The sequence below is a fragment of the Schistocerca nitens genome, chromosome 3 (assembly GCF_023898315.1).
Source record: "Schistocerca nitens isolate TAMUIC-IGC-003100 chromosome 3, iqSchNite1.1, whole genome shotgun sequence".
In the NCBI taxonomy this organism is placed as follows: domain Eukaryota; kingdom Metazoa; phylum Arthropoda; class Insecta; order Orthoptera; family Acrididae; genus Schistocerca; species Schistocerca nitens.
The window spans coordinates 766,496,171-766,516,888 of NC_064616.1; the positions used below are offsets into that span (position 1 = coordinate 766,496,171).

The window sequence follows — 20,718 nt, forward strand, 5'->3', positions numbered from 1 at the left end:
TATCTGAAGTCTATCTTACAATGCCTCATTTTGCAAAGCATTATGTCATGTATTAAAAGTATTGTCTTGCAGTGACGTTCACGGCATCCTGTTATTGGAGAAAAAGACTATTACAATAATTACTAATTATAGGGCACACTATAAATCTCTGAGCACCGAGTAAACAAAATAATGGTCTAAATGGCTCTAAGCACTATGGGACTTATCATCTCAGGTCATTAGTCCCCTAGACTTAGATCTATTTAAACCTAACTAACCTAAGGACATCACACATATCCATGCCCGAGGCAGGATTCGAACCTGCGAACGTAGCAGCCGCGCGCGGTTTCGCACTGAAGCGCCTAGAACAGCTCGGCCACAACGGCCGACCCGAGCAAACAATCATGACAGCAATTAACTTATATATATTCTACGTTTTACTGTCTACGAAGAAGTTACCAGAATTAAAACGCGAGAAAATTCTATGGCCACTGTTCAATAAACTTACCACAATACATTAACAGCTATGAGCTTATAAGGCATAAAATAGTCAATAAACTGCCGCCTAGTTGCGTAAGATCTTTCAGAACTTCAATGTAAAGACAGAATATGAGTCGATAGTTGTCCACCCATTCCTTGAGATGAACAAATACAATAATAGCAATTTCATTTTGTAATTTGTAAACCAACCCACAGTATTTTTGTATGTATTAGTTCAACTAACGTACTATCCGTCTGACGTTAGCTACTGCTACTATCGCCTAACCACAACTAAATTATTATTATTATGATCTTTATCGTGTTACCCCTATAAAACTATTGTAAATATTGCGATAGCAAAACTGTTTGGTCCAAATTGTCAGTCACATTGCTTATATTGATTTGTACGTCGATGCGAAAAACACAACCAACCCTCAATGCAATTTAGAAACAAATGAGCCACCCGTTTGTTTTGTTACGTTTACAGCTGACACACACCACTGCACTCCTAACTCTTCGTCACTCGTCTTGCTCATTCAAATACGTGATGTCATCAACATATTGACCAATCACAGTGAGACTTCTATTATCTCAACCGTGTCACAGACTGCAACTCTGACTCACGACAGTGACAGCAGTGCTTGGTAGGAAGTGGAGTGGCAGTGCGCTGCAGTGAAAGAAAGGTTTTGGATGAAAAAGACCTGTTGGATATTCAGGGGTAATTTAGGTAGCATTATAGTCGTCTTAAGTGTAATAATACTGTATTACGGATCGTTTTCTTATGTGTTAATTATAATAGAATTTGTGTGGTGGTTGTTACTGTTGATTCCGTACAGTTTCTGCACCAGTGGCCTAATTGTAAACAGATTGCAGTCATCGATTGCGGATTGTTGAACTGAATTCAGATTTATGCTGCGACATAAATTGGTCAAATTTTGTTTCGATGAAATGCTTGCAGAATCATGGGAAATTATTTATAGTGACTATTAATTTAACGTGTTTACGAAGGAACTTGAATGGCAGTATTGAAATATCTCTCTCTTACAAGTGTGAGATAAAAACTGCTCAACAATTGTTGCCCCAGTAATCATAATTGTTTTGTTGAGATTTAAATGCATTGAATTCCGTAAGATACCAGATCTTGGTCTTCAAGAATACTATATATTTAGAACTGGTGAAATCTAAGTTTCCCTTATTTTTGATAGTATACTAAGCAGTCAGCATTATTGAAACTTACTTTATTAGAACGTCGTTTGTAATCATCGTCTTCACGGTTGGAAATAAGTTCCGGCCAACAAACCTCATCCCTGTTGCTTTGTGGGTATATACAAGTTTTTACACAGTAAAAAAAATTTCGAAGTGGAAGCAAGATTTTCCCGTTTAATGTGACATCTAGTTATTTTTCAGTTAGTGTTTCCTCTACTGCCACTCAGGCTCTGTTCTTTCTTCACTGTGTGCCTGTTGTTATTTGTAAATTATGTGTGTCAGGTTCTGTGTGATTTAATAGTTAGGTTTTGAATGTTACTTCCATTTGTTCAAGGGACTGTAGTGCAGTTTTCCGAATTCAGTACTTTGTGTAGCTTTTCTCTTGCAGAAATCAACAATAGGCTGCAATCATTTTTACAGCCAAACAAATTGTAATTGTCTTTATTATAATTATATGTATATGTGTTTCCACAGGTGTACAAAATGACTAGTAACTTGGACCAACAGATTGCTAACTTAAAAATCACTGAAAGTGATCTGAATACAAATAGAAAAGTTGGGCCGGCAGTGCCACCGAAACCAAAGAAGCCACAGCCACAGGTAAATGTTACATTTTTCAATCTGAAATGAGCCAGGCTTATGAATAATCAGAATAAATCAATAAAACCTTTCAGGCTGTACTATCACGAGTAAAATAATAATCTTTATGTCCATTGTAGGTACAACAGCTGCAAGTAATATTTCATTTGGTCTATTGCCTGAGATTTAACAATAGTAATTTCTTTAATAGATCTAAACTAAATTGAGGGTAGTGTGTGATATTGCTGTCTTTCATCTCCCCTCTGATATGTTACTTATTGTACAGACTGATCCGTAGCATAGCCCACGGTCTAGGCCGGGTTGAAAGGTGATAATCTCGTTGCGAGATAGCAAATCCAATGAGTGTGATTCTGAGATAAAGACTGTGGCTACTCATTTATCTATAGCTTGTTCTGATGTCTATGTTAGTGCAACATTTAACATATCTTGATGTAAAAACTAAACCAGCGGGGTACGTTTATTAGTTGCTCCACTGACAAATCACTGACATGTATTTTGCTACATATATTGATCATCAGCTACGAAAAATGCAAGGAGTAGCTACCACCAACTCTTAAGTAAATTGGATAACAATGATTTCTGTTTCTATTGCAGTAGTCGGTGTTAAAGTTTATTCTCAGACATAATAATCTGTGTATCACTCACACACATTGCATACTGTGCTACTTTTGTGGGACACCAGGTAGCATATCATGTGTGTTATGCTAAATATCTCTCTCTCTCTCTCTCTCTCTCTCTCTCTCTCTCTCTCTCTCATGTGAAGTAGGGAGGGTTTGTGGAGTCAGAAGAAATTAGCAAGTGAGTGGCCAAAACATACCTATCAACCTTTAGCACAGAAGCTGCAGTTATGCTATTGTAAGATAATATAAGCTTAGTGTGCCTTATCAATGCAAGCTGCAAGTCTGTAAAACAGAGAAACACTTTCCAGTTGAACAATGCAGAAAATATGGATGCTTTTGTCCGTATCCCTAACATTAGAAGACCTGTCAAGTATCCAGGAAATTCATTTTCCCATAAAACAAAACTCATTATCATCAGAAGCTTGGGATTTTGTTAGAACTTTGTAGTGTTAATTGTTATTTGCTAATCATGTTACTATTTATTGTTTTAGGTTCCAAAAAGTTACTCTTTAAAGAAACCAAGTGAACCATCCTACAGTACTCTCCTGCAAAATGCAGGTGGTGGTCCAACGAGTTCATCAGATGACAAAAATAGACTGTATTCAAATCTGGGACCAAATAAGAGTGGTAAGTGTATTTCAAAATTACCTGTTCATTTATAAATGGTTCATGCATCACCACATAAGGAGGGGTGGGGGACAGCAGTTTATTTTCTTAAGCAACATGCCACTATATCTATCTCCATTATTTTGTTTTAATTCCAATGTTCCATTATTTTTCTCGCCATTCTCATGGTGTTTTATATGTCGAATTTTCTTTTCTTACCAAACTGTAGAAAATGGAACTAGAAGGTTGACCGTAGTGGTTCTATGTGGAATGTAGAGGTCAATTAAAGTTTTAGGCTACCCATTTTGATATACTGGGTTCAACAAAATTACTAGAGTGAAACACTTGAATGGTTTGTTAAAAAGGGTTAGTTATCAGTTTTCAGCATTGTCAGAAAATGTAACATTGTCCCATGTTCTCAATTTCTAATTGTTTTGTTGTTGACAGGTAGTTAAAACAATGCGAGGGGGGGGGGGGGGGAGAGTTGGAAAGCTGATTCCTGCCATAAGCAATGAATAAGCATTAAATGCATCATTTTCAAGGTTTAGGGGCAGAGGGTGAATTTTTCAGAGCCAAGATTCTGACGGGATATTTAAAACAGAGAGAGAGGAAAGTAAAAATATAAAAAAATGTTTTCTCCCCCCTGTGGTCCGATGTTGTCAGATTTTTAATACATGTGAATGCATTAATAACAAAATATATTAACCCGTAAACTCCATTTTGTTGTCAAGATTTGTACGCTACTTAGGTAGTTAGAATATAATTCTATTGTGTCATTGTCATCATAGTTGCTAAGTAGTGCTGTCCTGTGGATTGTGTCACTGGCAAAAGCGGACAGGTTGTATTGGATTTTTTGCTGTTTCTTATCATTTTTACTACAGTGTGTAAATTTTGTTACTTCCTTTTGCCTGTATATCCTTACATAATGACAAAGATGGTTAAAGTTACATGGACCAAATAGTAACAGAGATTATTGTAAGTGTTGTGGTGAGCTGCAGCAAGGTATGAATTGATCTCGTGTTTCTGAGGACATAAATTAAACAAATGGCAGCAAAATATATGAAATTCATTTATAGAAATCAGTAAATAATCTGAATATTGATATGAATTACACTTCCGAAGAAACTAAATGTAGTAAATCAATGTAAAGTTATTTGCTAAAAGCTTATAAAAGACAATATGTACAAAGTGGAAGCTTTTAAAATAATGAAATGTGTTGCTATATGCTGTGCGCAATATTCTGCTCGTATTTATTTGCTGCTTTTCTAAAGCTCATGCAAGAGTGATGGCACAGTCTATAAACATCATTATTATTATTATTTCACATTTTATTATTTTGCTTCTTTTGTTTAAAACTTCAAGAAAACATTTTATGTAAGAGACAAAGTTAAGTACATTTTGCATAGAATATTTTTACTCGTTTTTCCTTCACTCAGTGAACAACAAAAAAGTAGAAAGATTTATATGTTCACCAAACCAGATACAGAAAGAGTAGTGTCATATCTCGTTAAGGAACTTAAAACTTTCAGCTTAAGCCAGGAGCCTAAACAGGAACTATAACTCAAATTTAAAAGAATAGCTGACCATGTGTTTTATAGATACGTATGCAGTAGGACAGTTCATAATGGGAGAGAGTGATAATTCATGGGATACCTCCTACTATTTTGTCGGACCTTCTTTGCACAGCGTAGTGCAGCAACTCGATGTGACATAGACCTAACAAGTCACAGGATGTCCTCTGCAAAAATATTGAGACCTGCTGCTTCTATAGCTACCAAAGTGTTGCTGGTGTAGGATTTTTGTGCCTGAACTAACCTTTCAATTTCGTTTTTTTTTTTGTCATCAGTCTACTGACTGGTTTGATGTGGTCCGCCACGAATTCCTTTCCTGTGCTAACCTCTTCATCTCAGAGTAGCACTTGCAACCTACGTCCTCAATTACTTGCTTGACGTATTCCAATCTCTGTCTTCCTCTACAGTTTTTGCCCTCTACAGCTCCCTCTAGTACCATGGAAGTCATTCCCTCATGTCTTAGCAGATGTCCTATCATCCTGTCCCTTCTCCTTATCAGTGTTTTCCACATATTCCTTTCCTCTTAGATTCTGCATAGAACCTCCTCATTCCTTACCTTATCAGTCCACCTAATTTTCAACATTCGTCTATAGCACCACATCTCAAATGCTTCGATTCTCTTCTGTTCCGGTTTTCCCACAGTCCATGTTTCACTACCATACAATGCTGTACTCCAGACGTACATCCTCAGAAATTTCTTCCTCAAATTAAGGCCGGTATTTGATATTAGTAGACTTCTCTTGGCCAGAAATGCCTTTTTGCCATAGCGAGTCTGCTTTTGATGCCCTCCTTGCTCCGTCAGTCATTGGTTATTTTACTGCCTAGGTAGCAGAATTCCTTAACTTCATTGACTTCATGACCACCAATCCTGATGTTAAGTTTCTCGCTGTTCTCATTTCTGCTACTTCTCATTACCTTCGTCTTTCTCCGATTTACTCTCAAACCATACTGTGTACTCATTAGACTGTTCATTCCGTTCAGCAGATCATTTAATTCTTCTTCACTTTCACTCAGGATAGCAATGTCATCAGCGAATCGTATCATTGATATCCTTTCACCTTGTATTTTAATTCCACTCCTGAACCTTTCTTTTATTTCCATCATTGCTTCCTCGATGTACAGATTGAAGAGTAGGGGCGAAAGGCTACAGCCTTGTCTTACACCCTTCTTAATACGAGCACTTCGTTCTTGATCGTCCACTCTTATTATTCCCTCCTGGTTGTTGTACATATTGTATATGACCCGTCTCTCCCTATGGCTTACCCCTACTTTTTTCAGAATCTCGAACAGCTTGCACCATTTTATATTGTCGAACGCTTTTTCCAGGTCGACAAATCCTATGAAAGTGTCTTGATTTTTCTTTAGCCTTGCTTCCATTATTAGCCGTAACGTCAGAATTGCCTCTCTCATCCCTTTACTTTTCCTAAAGCCAAACTGATCGTCACCTAGCGCATTCTCAATTTTCTTTTCCATTCTTCTGTATATTATTCTTGTAAGCAGCTTCGATGCATGAGCTGTTAAGCTGATTGTGCGATAATTCTCGCACTTGTCAGCTCTTGCCGTCTTCGGAATTGTGTGGATGATGCTTTTCCGAAAGTCAGATGCTATGTCACCAGACTCATATATTCTACACACCAACGTGAATAGTAGTTTTGTTGCCACTTCCCCCAATGATTTTAGAAGTTCTGATGGAATGTTATCTATCCCTTCTGCCTTATTTGACCGTAAGTCCTCCAAAGCTCTTTTAAATTCAGATTCTAATACTGGATCCCCTATCTCTTCTAAATCGACTCCTGTTTCTTCTTCTATCACATCAGACAAATCTTCACCCTCATAGAGGCTTTCAATGTATTCTTTCCACCTATCTGCTCTCTCCTCTGCATGTAACAGTGGAATTCCCGTTGCACTCTTAATGTTACCACCGTTGCTTTTAATGTCACCAAAGGTTGTTTTGACTTTCTGTATGCTGAGCCTGTCCTTCCGACAATCATATCTTTTTCGATGTCTTCACATTTTTCCTGCAGCCATTTCGTCTTAGCTTCCCTGCACTTCCTATTTATTTCATTCCTCAGCGACTTGTATTTCTGTATTCCTGATTTTCCCGGAACATGTTTGTACTTCCTCCTTTCATCAATCAACTGAAGTATTTCTTCTGTTACCCATGGTTTCTTCGCAGCTACCTTCTTTGTACCTATGTTTTCCTTCCCAACTTCTGTGATGGCCCTTTTTAGAGATGTCCATTCCTCTTCAACTGTACTGCCTACTGCGCTATTCCTTATTGCTGTATCTATAGCGTTACAGAACTTCAAACGTATCTCGTCATTCCTTAGTACTTCCATATGCCACTTCTTTGCGTATTGATTCTTCCTGACTAATGTCTTGAACTTCAGGCTACTCTTTATCACTACTATATTGTGATCCGAGTCTATATCTGCTCCTGGGTACGCCTTACAATCTAGTATCTGATTTCGGAATCTCTGTCTGACCATGACGTAATCTAATTGAAATCTTCCTGTATCTCCCGGCCTTTTCCAAGTATACCTCCTCCTCTTGTGATTCTAGAACAGGGTATTCGCTATTACTGGCTGAAACTTGTTACAGAACTCAATTAGTCTTTCTCCTCTTTCATTCCTCATCCCAAGCCCATATTCTCCTGTAATCTTTTCTTCTACTCCTTCCCCTACAACTGCATTCCAGTCGCCCATGACTATTATATTTTCGTGCCCCTTTACATACTGCATTACCCTTTCAATATCCTCATACACTTTCTCTGTCTGTTCATCTTCAGCTTGCGACGTCGGCATGTATACCTGAACTATCGTTGTCTGTGTTGGTCTGCTGTCGATTCTGATTAGAACAACCCGGTCACTGAACTGTTCACAGTAACACACCCTCTGCCTTACCTTCCTATTCATTACGAATCCTACACCTGTTCTACCATTTTCTGCTGCTGTTGATATTACCCGATACTCATCTGACCAGAAATCCTTGTCTTCCTTCCACTTCACTTCACTTCACTGACCCCTACTATATCTATATTGAGCCTTTGCATTTCCCTTTTCAGATTTTCTAGTTTCCCTACCACGTTCAAGCTTCTGACATTCCACGCCCCGACTCGTAGAACATTATCCTTTCGCTGATTATTCAATCTTTTTCTCATGGTAACCTCCTCCTTGGCAGTCCCCTCCCGGAGATCCGAATGGGGGACTATTCCGGAATCTTTTGCCAATGGAGAGATCATCATGACACTTCTTCAATTACAGGCCACATGTCCTGTGGATACACGTTATGTGTCTTTAATGCAGTGGTTGCCATTGCTTTCTGCATCCTCATGTCGTTGATCATTGCTGATTCTTCCGCCTTTAGGGGCAATTTCCCACACCTAGGACAAGAGAGTGCCCTGAACCTCTATCCGCTCCTCCGCCCTCTTTGACAAGGCCGTTGGCAGAATGAGGCTGACTTCTTATGCCGGAAGTCTTCGGCCGCCAATGCTGATTATTTATCAAAATTTAGGCAGTGGCGGGGATCGAAACCGGGACCGAAGACGTTTTGATTATGACTCAAAGACGCTACCCCTAGACCGCGGGTCACGTTCAATTATGCCCCATAAATGTTTGATGGGATTCATATTGGGCATTTTGGTGGCCAAATCATTCACTCGAACTCTTCAGAATGTTCTTCAGACCAGTTGTGAACAATTGTGGCCCGGTGATCTGGTACTTTGTCATAGAACACCCATTATTGTATGGGAACATTAAGTCCATGAATGGCTGCAAATGATCCCCAAGTAGCTGAACATAACCCATATCCAGTCAGTGATCAGTTCAGTTGGACCAGAGGACCCATTCAGTTTCGTGTAAACTTAGCCCATCATTTTTGGAACCACCACGAGCTTACACAGTGCCTTGTTGACATGTTGGATCCATGGCTTCATGGGATCTGCACCACACTCGCACCATGCCATCACCTCTTACCAACTGAAATCAGGACTCATCTGGCCCGGCCACAGTTTACCAGTCGTCTAGGGTCCAACAGATATGATAAAGAGTCCAAGACAGGTGCTGCAGGTGGTGATTTGCTGTTAGCAAAGACACCCATGTTGGTTGTCTGCTGCCATAGCCCATGCCAGATTTTGCCACACAGTCATAACAGATACATTTTTCATACATCCCTCATTCATTTCTGCGGTTACTTTATGCAGTGTTGCTTGTCTGTTAGCACTAACAACTCCATGCAAACGCCACTCTCTTGGTCATTAAGTGAAGGTCATTGGCCACTGTGTTGTCCATGGTGTGATGTAATTCTTGAAATTTGGTATTCTTGGTGCACTTTTGACACTGTAGATGTAGGAATATTGAATTCCCTAACCATTTCCAAAATGGAATGTTCCATGCATCTAGCTCCAACTACCCTTCTGTGTTCAACTACTTTATGGTTAAATGGCGATGGCATCCTTTAGGGTAAATCATTCTGGAAGTAAAATAGCCCCCATTTGGATCTTCGGGCAGGGAGTACTCAAAAGGACTTCATTATCAGGAGAAACAAAACTGGCGTGCTACATATCAAAACATGGAATGTCAGATCCCTTAATCGGGCAGGTAGGTTAGAAAATTGAAAAAGGGAAATTGATAGGTTAAAGTTAGATATAGTGGGAATTAGTGAACTTCTGTGGCAGGAGGAACTGGACTTCTGGCTAGGTGAATACAGGAGGGTTATAAATACAAAATTAAATAGGGGCAATGCAGGAATAGGTTTAATAATGAATCAAAACATAGGAATGTGGATGAGCTACTACGAATAGCATAGTCATTGCATTATTGTAGCCAAAATCAACACCAAGCCCACACCCACCACAGTAGTACAAGTTTATATGCCAACTAGCTCCACAGATGAGGAAGAGATTGAGGAAATGTGTGATGAGATAAAAGAAATTATTCAGGTAGGCAAGGGAGACAAAAATTTAATAGTCGTGGTGGACTGGAATGTGATAGTAGGAAAAGAAAGAGAAGGTAAAGTAGTAGGTGAATATGGACTGAGGGAAAAGAATGAAGAAGGAAGCCACCTTGAAGAATTTTGCACAGAGCATAATTTAATCATAGCAAACACTTAGTTTAAGATTTATGAAAGAAGGCTGTATATTTGGAAGAGACCTGGAGACACCGGAAGGATTCACATTGATTATATAATGTTAAGACGGAGATTTTTGAACCAGGTTTTAAATTGTAAGACATTTCCAGGGACAGATGTGGACTCTGACCACAACTTATTGGTTATGAACTTCAGATTAAAACTGAAGAAACTGCAAAAAGCAGGGATTTAAGGAGATGGGACCTGGATGAACTGAAAGAATCAGATGTCGTAGAGTGTTCCAGAGGGATCATTAGGGAACATTTGACAACAACAGGGGAAAGGAATACAGTAGAAGAAGAATGGGTAGCTCAGAGAGACGAAATAGTGAAGATAACAGAGGATCAAATAGGTAAAATGACGAGGGCTAGTGGAAATACTTGGGTAATACAGGAGATGTTGAATTTAATTGATGAAAGGAGAAAATATAAAAATACAATAAATGAAGCAGGCAAAAAGGAATACAAATGTCTAACAAATGAGATCAACAGGAAGTGCAAAATGGCTAAGCAGGCTGGCTAGAGGGCAAATGTAAGGATGTAGAAGCATGTGCCACTAGGGATAAGATAGATGCTGCCTACAGGAAAGTAAAGAGACTTTTGGAGAAAAGAGAACAACTTGTATGAATATCAAGAGCTCAGATGAGAAACCAGTCCTAAGCAAAGGAGGATAAGCATAAGGTGGAAGGAATATATAGAGGGTCTGTACAAGGGAGATGTGCTTGAGGGCAATATTATGGAAATGGAAGAGGAAGTAGATGAAGATGAGAAGGGAGGTATGGTAATATGTGAAGAATTTGATGAAACACTGAAAGACTTAGGTCGAAACAAGGATGCAGTAGTAGACAACTGATTAGAACTACTGATAGCCTTATGAGAGCCATCCATGACGAAACTTGTCCATCTGGTGAGCAAGATATGAGAGACAAACGAAATATCTCTGGAATTCAAGAAGACTATAATAATTCCAATTCAAAAGAAAGCAGGTGCTGACAGATGTGGAAATTACCAAACTATCAGTCAAATAAGTTACCGTTGCAAAATACTAATGCAGCTCCTTTGTGGAAGAACGGCAAAGCTGGTAGAAGCCAACCGCAGGGAAGATCAGGCCCTAAAACATCTTATAGAGGATACATTAAGGAAAGGCAAACCTATGTTTATAGTATTTTTAGACTTAGAGAAAGTGTTTGACAATCTTGATTAGAATACTCTCTTTCAAATTCTAAAGGTGGCAGGGGTAAAATACAGAGAGCAAAAGGCTATTTACAATTTGTACAGAAACCAGATGATAGTCATAAGAGTCAAGGGACATGAAAGGGAAGCAGTGGTTGAGAAGGGAGTGAGACAAGGTTGTAGCCTATGCCTGGTGTTATTCAATCTGTATATTGAGCAAGCAGTAAAGGAAACAAAAGAAAAATTTGGAGTAGGAATTAAAATCAATGGAGAAGAAATAAAAAGGTTTGCCGATGACATTGCAGTTCTGTCAGAGACAGCAAAGGACTTGGAATAGCAGTTGAACAGAATGGACAGTGTCTTGAAAGGAGGGTACAAGATGAACACCAACAAAAGCAAAACAAGGATAATGGAATGTAGTCAAATTAAATCAGGTGATGCTGAGGGAATTAGATTAGGAAGCGAGACAGTTAAAGTAGTAGATCGGTTTTGCTATTTTGAGATGAAAAATAACTGATGATGGTCGCAGTAGGGAGGATATAAAATGTGGACTGGTAATGGCATGAAGAGCATTCTTGAAAAAGGGAAATTTGTTAACACTGAGTACAGATTTAAATGTGAGGAAGTTCTATCTGAAAGTATTTGTATGGAGTGTAGCCACATGTGGAAGTGAAACATGGATGAAACAGTTTAGACAAGAAAAGAATAGAAGCTGTTGAAATGCGGTGCTACAGAAGAATGCTGAAATGGTGAAGATTAGATGTTTAGATCATGCAAATAATGAGGAGGTACTGAATACAATTGGGAGAAGAGAGATTTGTTGTACAACCTGCCTAGAAGAAGGGACCAGTTGGTGGAACACGTTCTGAGGCATCAAGGGATCACCAATTTAGTTCTGGAGGGAAGTGTTGTGGGTAAAAATTGTAGAGGAAGACCAAGAGATAAATACAGTAAGCAGATTGAGAAGGGTGTAGGTTTCAGTAGTTACCCAGAGGTGAAGAAGCTTGCACAGGATAGAGTATCCTGGAGAGCTGCATAAACCAGTCTTTGGACTGAAGACCACAACACCACCACCACTGAAAAGATGAGTCGGATAGATACTAGCGTCAGTGGCACTGAGAAGCAGCTGAAATCATTAAAATAGAGGAAGACCCAAGGTCTGGTGGAATCCCTTGCAGATTCTATAGCCAGTTTTCAGTTGAGTAGCCCATATGTTAACTGTAATCTATTGTAGGTCCCTCACACATAAAACTGTGCCCAGTTGTTGGAAGAAAGCACAAGTCACACTACCGTCCAGTGTCCTTGACACCTGTTTGTTGTAGGATCTTTGAACATATCACTGAACAACAAATTTGAAGTGAAAGTGTGTAAAACGTATGATTTTGAGTCAGTTATGTTTATTTTGGTATAAAATAATACAAAATCATCTTCATAAATGCTTAGTTCTAGTTTTTTTTAAAAAACTAATCTACATTTTTGTATAAATAACTCTCCAACTAAATATACATTCATGTTCCAAGATTTAGCCTAACAAATTTTAAGTGAATAATTACTTGAATTAGGTTGTGTGTTATGCATTGATAAATTTCAGTGCCATTCTGCAAGTGCAATAATAAAATATTAAGAAAAAATGAAGATAATATTACAGGAATGAAAATACTTGCTAAGTCTACTTTGTACCAGAACTATGTAAAGCACAAAAGAAAATATATAAGTTACCTGGTCACAAATGTATATAAAGCATTACAAATGTTAACTGTCCATATGTACAGTATCTACAATTACATATTTTGTTCAGAGATAAATTCAGGAGATGACTGTTTTCGCTTGGCTTGATGTTTATTCACATACCCGGGAACATCCCTTATGACAGTCCAACAGCAATCTGCTAAAATAGTAGGGCTCCACTTTCCAGCATACCTCTTCTCAAATGTGGCAATACCTCTATGAAACCGCTCCCCATGTTCATCACTTACTGCACCACAATCTTTGGAGAAGAAGTCAAAATGACTATGTAAGAAATGCATTTTCAATGACATGTTGCAACCAAGTTTTTCCTAAGATGACAACATTTACCTACAATCTCCTTATAATTTATTGCTCATTTGTTCCCTAAGAACTGTAAACAGACTGTCTTAAAACATTCCCATGCATGCTTCTCATCACCTTGTATGATTCCATCAAAAGTGTCAAATCTGTGGGCCTACGAAGATGCCGTCCTTTACTTTGGCATCTCGTAAGTAAGGGAATTTTTGCCTTACCTACTTAAATGCGTCACATTCTTTGTTCATTCCCTTTATAAAGTTTTTCATGAGACCCAACTTGATGTGTAAGGGCAGGAGCGGAATCTTTTTAGGGTCTACTAGAGGTTCACTCTTAATATTCTTTATACCTGGTTGATGAGATTTTCTGGTGGGCCATTCATGTTTACTGTAATGAGGTGCATGAGCTCGCCTATCCCATTCACAGACAAAGCAGCAATATTCAGTATACCCTAACTGTTTACTTATTAGCAGTGCTACCACTTTCAAGTCACCACAAATCTGCCATTCAGAGACATTATACTAGATGGCTTCTCATAAAATTTTCATGTTTTGGTATGACTCTTTCATATGCACACTATGCCCAACTGGAATAGAAGGAAGCTCATTGCCAATATGTAAAAGCACTGCTTTTAAGCTTAACTTTGAGGAATCAGAGTCTCCACTCATCAGGGTTGTCATTAATGCTGAGAGCCATCATTAGACCATTTATGTCTACACGTGCCACAAGACTATCTTGCATGTTAAAAAAAGGAGTGAATTTTTAGCTCTTCTGCGATAGAATGAAACATTTACATTGCTTTCCAGAAAATTGCACTGCTGCAATCTTGAGGCTGAAATCTCAGCCTTAGCTTTAGAGAGCTTCTAATCTTTAATGAGATCACTGAACTCATTTTCAGACAAGTTTTGTGGATCATCAGTTGATATATTTAGAAGAAACTGGATCATGTGATGTACATGGTTCAGGACATTCAGAATCCCCATCAGAAGTGATCTCGTACTCCGTTGTTGGTTCAGGTATTGGCAATCCTTCCCCTGTGTAGAACTGGACATAAGGCAGATGGAATGTTGCAATAGATCACGGTCTTCTTCTTCTTCTTCTTAGATATTCCCTTCTTGATAGGAGAAAGCATAGAAAAGTAACAGTCAGTGACATGGTTAGTTGGCTCACACCACGTCATGGGCACTGCAAAGGGCATTGATCATCCTTTCCTATGCATCCAATTCCTGAGGTTGTTGACACAAGTGTTGCAGTTCACATGTGGAGCCCACGGTTTATCCTGATCACCTGTTTTGCACCCAAAATAACAACTGTAAGCTTTTTTAATCAATGGATTTAGTTGCTGTTTTTGTGACACAAGTGTCACTTCTCCATACACCTAGCAAAATGTGTTAACACAAACTTGTGGCAGTTTTGTTCACTTCAATAGCAGTCAACTTTAATAACTGGTAGTTAATCTGGAAGCAAATGTGCAAAAATTGTCACATGCATTAATAAAGTCACTGAAGTTGAAGAGGAGGGAGACAAAAAGATCACCAAAATTGGTATCAGAATGTTTATAACCAAAATATTGTGCACAAGTAAGACTAGGGACAATAATACAATCCATTGTTACTAGTTATTATTACTTTGACAAACCATTATAATATTTGATTTTAAACTTAACATAAAAATCAGTGTATAATTATCTCACCATAATAAAACACTGTAAAATGAAAACTAAAGCTAATTTTGAAATGTCTTTGTGTTACTCATGATCAGCACATTAGAATTGATAGGAATTGGCTATTTTCATTCGATTTACATTTTCATTGTTGCATAGTGTATTCTGTGCTCAAACATAAGAGATATCTTAAACAGGAAAACTGTCTCCATGCCAACCAGTGTGGATTTCGAAAATATCAGTCATGTGAAACACGACGGGCAACCAGGTAGATGCAGTATTTCATGACTTGCAGAAAGCATTTGACTTAGTAACACACATGCACTTATCAAAAGTATGATCATATGGAGTATCAAGTAAAATTTGTGACTGGATTGAGGATTTTTTGAGAGGAAGGATGCAGCAAGTTATCTTGGATGAAGAATCATCACCAAATGTAGTAGTAGTTTCTTGTGTGTTAGAGTGCTTACTAGGCAAAAGTTTTTATTTTAATAACAGTGGAGCGTACCAAACCGCCATTGCTATCGACCCTCGGATCATACAGGCTTTTGTTTGCTTTGGTTAGTGTAGCTCAGTGTCAGATATACCGTCGGTGATAGAGCACCTCGCATTCCTGCTGCTAAGTAGGCGAGTACACCATTCGTTTTTTGTATATTTTTACAAGCTTCCAGGAGGAGCGACTTATTTATTTACAGATACCTGTGTAGTTACTAGATTGGTTTTGTAATTTCTTGCATGTTAGAGTACTTACTAGGCACAAGCTTTTATTTTAATAACTGTGTAGCATACCATACCGCTGTTGCTATCAAACCTTGGATCGTACAGGCTTTTGCTTGTTTTGATTGGTGTAGCTTAGTGTCAGATAGACCGTTAGTGAGAGAGCATTTCGAATTCCTGCTGCTAATAAGCCGAGTACACCGTTCGTTTCTTGTATATTTTTACGAGCTTCAAATCGAAGCGACTGCAGTAATGAACGGATAGGAACTGTGATTGCTGTGGACAGATGGGAGCAGAGTTGGCGACCCTTCGGTCATGGCTCCAGGCTGCATTGGCTTCCGTCACACAGCTTGAGGCTGCTACCAAGGGGCAGCCCAGTTGGGGAGGGGGGGGGGGGGGGCGGGAGGTCGGACACAGGGATGTGAGAGACGTCGAGCAAGTCCCATGTGTCATCCATTCAGTCCACTGCTGTGGCTGTCCCAGGTGCTGCCTGCTCTGAGGTTGACCCCTCGCCCGTGGTTTAATGGGATATCATCCCAAAGTCTGGCAGGCAATGAAAAATTTTCAGAGGGGCTGATCGTAGGGCCTCCCCGGTTCATTTGATGAACAGGTTTCGGGCATTATCTGTAGCTGATGATGTCTCTCAGCCGGATGCAGTCATCCACCCTGTTCCAGAGGAAGCTTCTCGGCCCACAAGGTCTGAGTGTTCATATATCATAGGAGATTCTCTCTGGTTTTGGGTGGCTAGCGGAAGTGGTAAAGACTGCCAGTCTTCCTTCTGAGATCAAGGCGGAGCTCACCATCTGCAGCATCGTCGATAGAACCGACTGTGGTCCTTTGGTGCAGAGCCGAGTGGATCGTCTGAATCAGAGGCTCAGGTGGTTCTGTGACCGTGTAGGCTGCAGATTCCTTGACTTGTGCCATCGGGTGGTGGGTTTCCGGGTTCCACTTAATAGGTCAGGAGTCCACTACACACAGGAAGTAGCTACACGGGTAGCGGGGGCTATGTGGAAGGGACTGGGCGGTTTTTTAGGTTAGAGGGCCCCAGGGAACAACAGAAAGGGTGTCCATCTGAAAGGGGCAAGTGAAACACATTGAGTGAGTTGTAGAAATTATTGGTATTGTAGTTGTAAATTGTTGTAGCTGTGTTGGAAAAGTACCAGAGCGCCAGGCCCTAATAGAAAACACTGAAGCTCAATTAGCTATAGGTACAGAAAGAAGGCTAAAGCCAGAAATAAGCTCGGCAGAAATTTTTTCTAATGATCGAACAGTGTTCAGAAAGGCTAGATTAAATACTTTTGGTGGTGGAGTATTTATTGGTGTCAGAAGTAGTTTGCCTTGTAGTGAAATTGAACTAGATAGTTCCTGCAAAATAGTATGGGTAGAGGTTGTACTTGACAATCGGACTAAACTATTAATTGGGTCATTTTGCTGACCCTTGCTCAGAAGATATAGTTGCTGGACAGTTCAAAGAAAACACGAGTCTCGTTTCAAATAGGTACCCCACTCATACAATTATAGTCAGTGATGACTTTAATCTACCCTCAATATGCTGGAAAAATTACACATTTAAAGCCGGTGGTAGGCATAAAATGTCATCCGAGTTTGTACTGAATGCTTTCTCAGAAAATTATTTTGAACAATTAGTTCATGAGTCCACTCGAAGCATAAATGGCTGCAAAAGCATACGTGACCTCTTAGCAACAAATAATCCTGGACAAATAGTTAGTATCATGACGAATACAGGGATTAGCGACCACAAGGCAGTAGCTGCTAGGCTCCTACAACCATCAAAAAGGAACACAAATCATATCTATTTAAAAAAGCTGATAAAAATGCTCTAACACCTTTTTAAGAGACAGTCTTCACTCCTTCCGATCTGGTCATGTAAGCCTAGAAAAGTTGTGTAATGATTTCAGAGAGATAGTATTGACAGCAGTTGTGAGAGATATATATCACATAAATTAATAAGTGATGGTACTGATCCTCCATGGTACACTAAATGAGTCAGATCACTGTTGCAGAAGCAGCGAAAAAAGCATGGCAAATTTAAAAGAACGCAAAATCCCCATGACTGGCAAAGTTTAGCAGAAGTTCGAAATATAATGCGTACTTCAATGTGAGATGCTTTCAGTAATTTCCACAACGAAACTGTCTTGAAATCTGGCAGAAAACCCAAAGAGATTCTGGTCATACATAAAGCACACCAGTGGCAAGACGCAATCAATACCTTCACTGCGCGATAATAACGGTGAAGTCACTGACAGTGCCACCAAACGAGAGTTATTAAACACAGTTTTCCAAAACTCCTTCACCAAAGAAGATGAAGTAAATATTCCTGAATTCCAATCCAGAACAACTGCCAGGATGAAACATAGAAATAGATATCCTCGGTGTTGCAAAGCAGCTTAAATCACTTAATAAAAGCAAGGTTTCCAGTCCAGATTGTATATGCTCGCTCACAGAAAGATCCATACCTAAAGACTGGAAAATTGCTCAAGTCACACCAATACCCAGAAAGGGAAGTAAGAGTAATCCGTTGAATTACAGGCCCATATCACAAATGTTGATTTGCAGTAAGGTTCTGAAACATTATGAGGTACTTTGAAGAAAATGATTTATTGATACGTAGTCAGCACGGATTCAGAAAATGTCGTTCTTGCAAAACACAACAAGCTCTTTATACTCGTGAAGTAATGAGTGCTATCGACAGGGGATGTCAAATTGATTCCATATTTTTAGATTTCCAGAAGGCTTTAGACACCGTAGACACCGTTAGAAGACTCACAAGAGTCTTCTAACCAAACTGCGTGCCTATGGAATATCACCTCATTTGTGTGACTGGATTCGTGATTTCCAGCCAGAAGGGTCACAGTTCGTATTAATAGACGGAAAGTCATTGAGTAAAACAGAAGTAATATCCGACGTTCCCCAAGGAAGGCCCTCTGTTGTTCCTTATCTATATTAACGATATAAGAGACAATCTCAGTAGCCACCTTAGATTGTTTGCCGATTATGCTGTCATTTACCTTCTTGTAAAGTCATCAGATGACCAACATGAATTGCAACATTATTTAGATAAGATACCTGTGTAGTGCGAAAAGTGGCAGTTGACCTTGAATAAAGAAAAGTGTGAAGTTATTCACATGAGTACTAAAAGAAATCCACTAAATTTCGATTACGCGATAAGTTATACAAATCTGAAGGCTGTGAATTCAACTAAATACTTAGGGATTACAGTTACCAATACCCTAAATTGGAACGATCACATAAATAATGTTGTTGGTAGAGCCAACCAAAGAGTGTGATTCATTGGCAGAACACTTGGAAGGTGCAACAGGTCTTCCAAAGGGACTGCTTACACCACCCTTGTCCACCCTATTTTGGAATATTGGCTGTGCAGTGTGGAATCCACATCAGATGGGACTGACTGATGACATCAGAAAAGTACAAAGAAGGGCAGCTTGTTTTGTATTATCGCAAAGTAGGGGAGATAGTGCCACAGACATGATAAGTAAATTGGAGTGGCAGTCATTAAAACAAAGGCTTTTTTCATTGCGAGGGAATCTTCTCATGGAATTTCAATCACCAGTTTTCTCCTCTGATTGCGAAAACATTCTGTTGGCACCCACCTACAGAGGGAGAAATGACCATGACAATAAAATAAGAGATCAGGGCTCGCACAGAAAAACTTAAGTGCTGGTTTTTCCCGTGCGCCATTAGAGAGTGGCAATTTATTGTGAATAGCAGAGTAATCACGTAGATGTATAAGTGCCCCAGGGAAATGTGTTGGGTGCTTTGCTGTTCATGTTGCATATTTATGACCTTGCGGATAGTGTTGCTAATAGCCTCAGACTTTGTATGACTAACTGGGAACAACATAACACCTTGATGGGATACCTCTTTGAGGACATTCTGTAAATGCGAAAGAAGAGGTTGACTCGGCAATCGAGTATCTGACAGAAGTCTTCCAGACCTGTGCCTGAGGGACGAGCACCAAGTTGATCATCGAACGTGGTGCTAGGGACATGCCCCCTGATATCTGGGACCTGAGCACTAAGCGGTTTACCGAGTGAGGTGGCGTAGTGGTTAGCACACTGGACTCATATTTGGGAGGACGACTGTTCAATCCCATGTCTGGCCTTCGTGATTTAGGTTTTCTGTGATTTTCCTGAATCACTTTAGGCAAATGCCGGGATAGTTCCTTTGACAGGGCATGGCCGACTTCCTTCCCCATCCTTCCCTAATCCAATGAGACCAATGACCTTACTATTTGGTCGCTTTCCCTCAGATTAATGCAATCCAATCCAGTCACTAAGCAGTTTGTAAGGAGTGATTGGCAGCAATATGGCAATCCCATTAATCATCATCATGCTTAGGCATGACATAGTGAAAGCAATTGAATCAAGGCAGTCAGGTAGATGCAGTATTTAATTTCCGAAAAGCATTTGACTCAGTACCGCACCTATCCTTTTTATCAAAAGTATGATCATATGGCATACCAAGCAAAATTTGTGACTGGATTGAGGATTTCTTCGTAGGGAGGATGCAGCAAATTATCTCGGATGGAGAGTATTAGACAGATGCAGAAGTAGCTTTGGGTGGACTCCGTGGAAGTGTGTTGAGTTTGTGTGAAGTGCCTTGCTATCCATGTTACACATTAATGACCTTGCAAACAATATTAATCGTAACCTCAGACTTTTCACAGATGATGCAGGTATCTGTAATGGAGTACAGTCTGAAAGAAGGTGCTAAAGTATTGTCAGATCTTGATAAGATTTCAAACTGATGCAGAGATTGACAACTTTCTTTAAATGTTTAGAAATGTGAAATTATGCACTTCACAAAATGAAGGGAAAAAAAGCCTATTATCCTATGACCGTAATAACAGTGAGTCACAATTGGAATCATTCTGCTCATACAAATATTTCTGT

The 20,718-nt window shown here is 39.4% G+C and overlaps 1 protein-coding gene across 2 annotated transcripts in view; it reads left to right on the forward strand.

Moving 5' to 3' along the window:
- The first annotated feature begins 1,054 nt into the window (after positions 1-1,054).
- The window catches only part of LOC126248763 (lipoma-preferred partner homolog), an 82,728-nt gene continuing 63,064 nt past the window's right edge, over positions 1,055-20,718 (forward strand). Inside the window, exons 1-3 of one of the 2 annotated variants that reach the window (XM_049950117.1) lie at positions 1,055-1,177; positions 2,140-2,265; positions 3,377-3,512. In XM_049950117.1, the coding sequence (XP_049806074.1) occupies positions 2,149-2,265; positions 3,377-3,512 (253 nt within the window). In that variant the 5' untranslated portion in view covers positions 1,055-1,177; positions 2,140-2,148. Of the gene's footprint in view, positions 1,187-2,139; positions 2,266-3,376; positions 3,513-20,718 lie in introns of both variants that reach the window. The other variant, XM_049950116.1, reaches the window with a different exon arrangement.